Source organism: Gamsiella multidivaricata (assembly GCF_025024155.1).
Source record: "Gamsiella multidivaricata strain RSA 2152 chromosome Unknown BC939scaffold_194, whole genome shotgun sequence".
Taxonomy (NCBI): domain Eukaryota; kingdom Fungi; phylum Mortierellomycota; class Mortierellomycetes; order Mortierellales; family Mortierellaceae; genus Gamsiella; species Gamsiella multidivaricata.
This window is the reverse complement of record NW_026251902.1, coordinates 1-6625: the sequence shown is the minus strand read 5'-3', so window position 1 is coordinate 6625 and position 6625 is coordinate 1. Positions and strand designations below refer to the sequence as shown.

General features: G+C 48.7%; 2 protein-coding genes across 2 annotated transcripts; both read left to right on the top strand.

The window, feature by feature from the left end:
* Positions 1 to 212: 212 nt before the first annotated feature.
* On the top strand, positions 213 to 687 carry BC939DRAFT_509019 (uncharacterized protein; the record flags this gene model as incomplete). Its single annotated transcript, XM_051561077.1, has 2 exons — positions 213 to 413; positions 493 to 687. 2 exons carry the CDS (start codon positions 213 to 215, stop codon positions 685 to 687), a joined length of 396 nt encoding a protein of 131 aa, XP_051405809.1.
* A 1833-nt stretch (positions 688 to 2520) lies between these two features.
* On the top strand, positions 2521 to 4407 carry BC939DRAFT_96936 (uncharacterized protein). Its single transcript, XM_051562029.1, has 3 exons — positions 2521 to 2708; positions 2801 to 4156; positions 4239 to 4407. Exons 1-2 carry the CDS (start codon positions 2607 to 2609, stop codon positions 3971 to 3973), a joined length of 1275 nt encoding a protein of 424 aa, XP_051405808.1. The 5' UTR covers positions 2521 to 2606; the 3' UTR covers positions 3974 to 4156; positions 4239 to 4407.
* Positions 4408 to 6625: the final 2218 nt, after the last annotated feature.

The following is a 6625-nucleotide window of genomic DNA, read 5'->3' as shown; positions in this document are numbered from 1 at the left end:
CCGCGCAGCCGTTTCGTCGCGTTCACGGAACTGGAATTGATTTCAATCTTTTGGAAGAGCGACACACTCAAGGCGAAGCTGCAGAGTCTTCATGGAGCCAAGGACTATCGTCCTGCGTTGTCTGACATGTTGTACTGGTGGCCAACCAAGCACCAGGCTACCTCCTCACGACACTCATCACCGACGTAGGACTGGGTCATAAAAAGCGTCGCATGCCCGGAATCAGCAAATCATTCAACAACCTCGCGACACCTTCACTTGCAGAGATCAAAGAGCACCTGAGAATCATTCAGAACGAGGATTCGACCCCCGCACTTATAAGGAACGCGTTACGTTATTCGCGGATCTATTCGGACCGATGGCTTTCGCCTCCAGTTAACGGCATTCAAGCTGAAGGAGCTCCTCTCGGTTCGGTACAGGCGGCATCCCACGGACATGTTGCCTTCTCGGATCACGTCCACTGTGGGTGGAGTCGACTACTACTTAACTGAGGTTCGGAACGTTGTCAAGACGAAGCAGGATGTCGCAGTTCTTTGGGACTGTGAACCAGAGAAAATCAAGATACTGGGTCTCGATCTTGGTCAAGCGTTTGTGGTTGGAGCGAGCGCTCTATTGCCTGAGAAGACCTTAGATGACATGAAAAAATCCGTCAGCCTCGAAATGGAAAGCCACGCACGGCAGTTATAATCCAGAGCAAGCATGTGTTACAGGAGCGAGTATGCCGAGATCCAAGGAGAGCTTCCATCAACAGAACAGTGCCGTCGGTACCGAACAACCTGACAATGACAATGGCACCGAGGCTTCCGCCCGCAGCTCCCAGGTCTTTTACAACCTAGCTGTAAAGCAGAAGGCCGTATACCAACCAACATTCAACTTTCGACGTTGGTTAGAAGAACGCAAACGGTCGATCCCGCTAGGCGCAGCAAAATCTATCAGCAACATCGAAAGCGAGCTACCAGCCCTTCGCGGAAAGGATGCCAGCGTTGAAAAGTACGTCGCGGGATTAGCAGGCGTCAAGGAGCAGCTCGACGAGTTCTACAACAAAAGCGCCACATTCAAAAAGCACCAGTGGGATGCCAGAAAAGCTAGAGAGGCAGAATTCGACATCATCGCAGATCGCCTGCTCAATATGGTTGGAGGATCGCTTGGTAGACAGCGAGATGAAGAGGACAAGGTTGTAATCGGCATTGGTCTAGGCAAGTTTTCATCCACGAGACGACTTTCCTCGTTACATGAGTCCTTCCAATCGTACTTTGTTCAAAGGGTTAGTGCTCCATTGCAAGACATTCGATTTCTTTTTTTTTTTTTTTTTAAAAAAAAAAAAAAGCTACTGATGACGCTAATGAGGCGCCTTACGTTCTGTGTCCGTTAGGCAAGGGCGCTCGGGTATATTGTCGTGGGCGTCAATGAGTACTACACGTCAAAGAAGTGTCCGATGTGCGAGGAGTTTGTCGGCCAGGTTCAAATACGTCGGCTGTATTGCAAGACTTGCAAGACATACATGCACCGCGATATCATGGCGGGCCACAATATTTGCAACGTTATTCAAGGGCACTTGCTTCAGCAACAGAGGCCACTCTATCTTCAGCCTGTAGATGAGAATGGTAGATATCCTTGGATGGAAGCTACACAGACAGTAACCGATAGCGCGAGCACCAGTAGCAGCAGCATCAATAGTAACAGTAGCACTAGCAGCATCAATGGTAACAGTAGCACTAGCAGCACCAATAGCACCAGTAGTACTAGCAGCACCAGCGCCAGCAAGGGCAGTGTGGCCCGAAAGAGGACAGCATCAACCGCGGCTGCAGAACAAGAAGGAGCTCCAAGGCGCAAGCGTGCGGCCAATGCGGCATCAGGGCAGGAATCGGCAACTAGCCAGGCCCCAGGAAGTGCCTAAACCCCATCTCAACCATATATGTGTTCGCAAGCACATTTAAAAATGATCGGTAGGTGTAATTTATATCCTAAAGCTGCATAATTCTGTTATTGCACGCCGAAATTCTTTTACTGCATGTATTTGCTTATGCTCACCAAAAAAATTCTATGGCGTCGCGTAGTTGGTGCGTTTTTAATGCTCCAACGGGTTGGCCCGATCTTTAGTCACACTGGATGCAGGCACCATATCCGTCAATCCCAACCGAGCTCTTGGGCAGTCGCCTCTGGTGCCTGAAATCAAGAAGTGCAATTCATCTTGCCTCAGACGTCAAGCGCCAGGGACAGCGGCTCATCGGACGACACGTCGAAATGATCTTTACCTCAGGGAGCACAGCGTGGCAGATAGGGAAATACTACACAGTATTTGCCCTAGTGTTTCATCCAGAGTCGCTACCGAGAGCAATCACGAAGAGCAAGGACATGATGCCGAGCAGGATGAGGAAGAAGAGAAGCAAGAGCAGGAGAATGTGTGGGATGATTCAGGGCGCCAAGCTTTAGACCATCAGCGATTCTATTCCGTTCTCCTCAACTACCTCTACAACGGCAATCCTGTTCAGATAAACAGGTCAAACGCCAACATCGTCGGCAAGCGAGTATAACAATTCATAGACCGAGTTGTAGATCTCGGGTTACTGCCGAAAGGAAACAGTAAAGCTGCGATTTCAACCTGGATGCAGTATCCAGCTTCAACCTTTCCCCGATCTGTTGCAACACAGCTGCTCAGCGAAGTCAAAAGGCATTACAAGCACGGCAGCGTGGACCTCGAGAAAAAGGTAGCTCATGTTTGTGCTTTAATATTTGATACATCCCAGAGGACAAATGAAGAGGCTCTAGTTTACCAGTATTGACTTTTTGACCATGATAGCTTCAAACAATGAAGGCGAAGGGCCTCGTAGCCGATGGATCATGTACCAAGATTGACGACGACATCCCGGCCATTGAGAATTTCATGCTCTTGAATCGGTCGAGTAAAAGCTTCCGCAGATTCGTTCCTCTCACGGGCACCGAGCAGCCTTTTGTCTCATTCTCGGAACGGGAGCTCGGCATCCTGTTTTGGCATCACAGTGCGATCAAGGGCAAACTTCAGGAAATGATGTTGGTGGATTTTGAAGACAAAAGCACTGTTCCTGCTCGGGATGATTTTCTGGAATGGCTTCAGACTAAACCCCCAGGATTCTTCATCACTGAAGTGCTTTCAAACATCGGCAAAAACAACGTGCGCAAGGGACGAAGGGGCTTCAAAGACAATACTTCAACCATGGGACTGACTAGAATACGAGCACACGTTCAACACATTCAGCACCCTAACTTTGATCCCAGGGGTTACAGTGAGCACGGCTACGTGCTCCGCGGAGGCATTCGTACGGATGGACATCGATTACAACTGGTGGCGTCCAAATTGAAAGAGCTTCAGGCAGTTCGGTACAAACGCCTACCGACAGAAGTCCTTCTACCCAGAGCTATATCAACCATTGGCGGCGTGGATTTTTTTCTGTCAGAAATCAGGAACGTGGTCAGAACCCCGCAGGACGTTGCCGAGTTGTGGGGTTGTGACCCTCAAGGGATCAAGGTACTAGGAATTGACATGGGACAAGCCTGTGTTATCGGAGCCAGTGCAATCCTGCCCAAAAAGACCCAAGGGAAGACCCGAGCGAGTTGCAGCGCAGACCTCACATCAATGTCGCCCAACAACATCGATGCAGGCGTTAACATGCAGGAGCCGTGCGATTCTAATGCTGCGAGATCGAAGATGTCGTCCGACAGTGCAACAGTCCCAGCCATATTTCCTCCGACGTTTTACAATCTGGCTGTTAAGCAGAAGGCTGTCTACCAGCCAATGTTAAAGCACAGACGGTGGATGAACCAACAGAAAGGAAACGGCCCAATAAGCGCGATCGAGTCGGAGTTGCCTGCGCTTCGTGGCGAGAACTCGGGTTTGGCAGACTATCTCAACGAGTACGACAAAGTCAAGCATCATCTGGATGTATTCTATAACGGCCACAATCACCAGTTCAAAAAGCACAGGGGGAATGCCTAAAGAGCAAAGGCAGCAGAGTTCCAGCGCATCACTAATGAATTGCTAAAGTTGGTCGGCGGCTCGTCGGGCTCCAAAAGAGATGGGAACAACAAGGTCATTATTGGGATCGGCCTAGGAAAATTCTCTAGCAGCATGAAACTGTCGTCGCTACATGAGTCCTTCACAGCTTACTTCGTCAAAAAGGTACCATATCTGCTACTGGGACGTTGAAGAGTATGGAACGCCCTTTGATACGGTTTACTGACTTGACCTTGGATTTTTCTAGGCTCGGGCACTGGGGTACATTGTGGTCGGCGTAAACGAATATTATACTTCCAAAAAATGCCCGGTCTGTGAAGACTTTGTGAGGAAAATAGAAATTCGACGGCTTTATTGCCGGCGGTGCAAGGCGATCATGTACAGGGATGTGATGGCGGGGCACAACATATGCAACGCTATCGCTGGCCAATTGCATCACCAAACCCGCCCATACTATCTTCAGCCCGTGATGAAAGACGGGGACTATCCTTGGATGGTCGGCACCAGCACCAGCATCAGCACCAGCGTCAGCGTGAGCGCTAGCAACACCAGCAACACCAGCAGCGCCAGCGTCGGTGGCACTCCCAGGAGTGGCGCAGGTCGCAAGGGGAAGGCACCAGTCGGTGCGGAAGGTCGAGATGAAAACGAGGTGCGTCTGCGGCGTGCCCGGGATGGCGCTTAAAAAGTCAACCTCCAACCATTTGTGTGTTCGCAACCACACTAAAAAATGAAGGTTAGTGCATTTTTCTTTTGACATGGTATGACTGACAGTCGAAGACAAAGGCTAGCACAAACTAGATTTAGGACGTATTTTCGCGCCCATTGTCCTAGACTCCTTACGGGAGTATTTTTTCCTTTTGCCACGCCTCTCACTCGCCTTTGCATCATCTCCCCAACACCGTTCTTTCCTTTGCCACCACTTTCACGCTTTTTTCTTCGTCTGTCTTGTCTTTCATTAGACTATCTACAAACCCGCTATCGTTAAGGTAATGAATGGAAATGACAATCACTGTCTCCAACTTGCAACCTGTGAATATTTGAGTCTTGCTTATTGATTCCACCATCGACAATGTTTCTCCCACTGCTGACTTTTTTTCCCACTCCTTTGTTATTCCTTTTTTTTTCTCTCTACCATTACGCTCTTGATCACTTCTCTCTTTCCTTCTTTTGCCACCACTTCTCTTTATCGTCAATCTGTTTCCGTGTTTTGCCAGTACTCCCTTTTTCACAACTCTCTCCCTTCGTCACTCTCTTTCTTCGTCACTGCTCTCGTTCCATCCTTGGTACTCTCCCTCCATTCATCTTCTCCGGGCTTGTTGTCGTTCTCGTTCAGTTTTCGTTTGGGGAGTGGATGCGACCATGGTTCGTGGAATGACAGTATTTCAATACTCCATATCTTTAAATGGGTATAAACATGCTGTGATAAGTGGCACGCTTCTCTAGCTCCAGCAGATATACTTCTGGGCTCTGCCGAGCGGGAAGTGGCCGCAGCAGCGCCTAGGTGTCTTTCGAAAAGGTTGTGCTATTTAATTGCAATGGTATTCTCTTTTACTGATTTCTTGCCAAGAGTTTTTATCGGTTGTTTAAAGGCTAGCTCTCGTATGTCGTCAGTACCTCACTCGCACTTGCAATGGCTCAAGAACAAAGTCGATGGCCAAGAACATGTCACTTTCGAGAATTTTGTCACTCGATTTGAATTGACCGATCAGTCATCAGCGACACGCTCTAGATTCGATAGGTTAGGTGGGAGGTTGATTTAGGAATCGCCGTCGGTGCGGCTGATGTTCCTATCCTAAAAAAAAAAAAAAAGAGGCGGAACTGGGGCACGATATCAGACCGCTTCCTCGCGGTGCGCCCAAGGCGGCTGGACTTAACAGCTTAGCCGGCAAAAAGTTTGACAGCCGTTCAAGCAAGAAAGGAGCACCGCAAAAATACCCTTTTTACTGTCTTTGAAATGTATGCTTGGAATTATCGCTGTGTTGAAAGATAGGTTACTCTGGATCGATATCGCAACAGTTTGACGATGTTCCCACAGATTCCCTCTAAGAGTCTTCACATAGAATTCGGCAAAATCCAATGCGCTTGTCGACCTTGACCAAGGAAACCCAGGACCAATACTATTGTATGCAGCTCCAAATCATGATGCCTCCGCCTCCATGCTTCATTGTTGGCTTAACAAATTTTGGAAATCGAATAGCAATAGCCTTGGCCTTGAGAACCTTTCTAGAGTTCGCCCACGCGCACTTCAGGCCATCGAAAGATATTCTATTGACTCTAGGCTCATCGGACCAAATTACGCGCTCCCCCCCCCTGCTTGTATCCGCTGACATTGGGCCCTAGCTCTCTTCGCTATACTCCTTAGCAGCTTCAACAGACATCGGTACCTCGCATCTTTGTATAAAATATTCCTCGGGTGACCTCCCTTTTGGGACTTGGATCGAGCCGATGACAGCATGTTAGACATCTCCAGCACCGTGGACTTGGATATTTTTCAGCTATTGTGTGTATGTGTGCGACTTGTTAAAGGAAATCTATTCTCCTCTAGGCGTTGAATAGGCTTTTTTTTTGCTTGACGGCGGATGGGGTTTTGTGAGCTTTCATATCGCACGGGTTTGATAAGGAGTTATGGTAAGT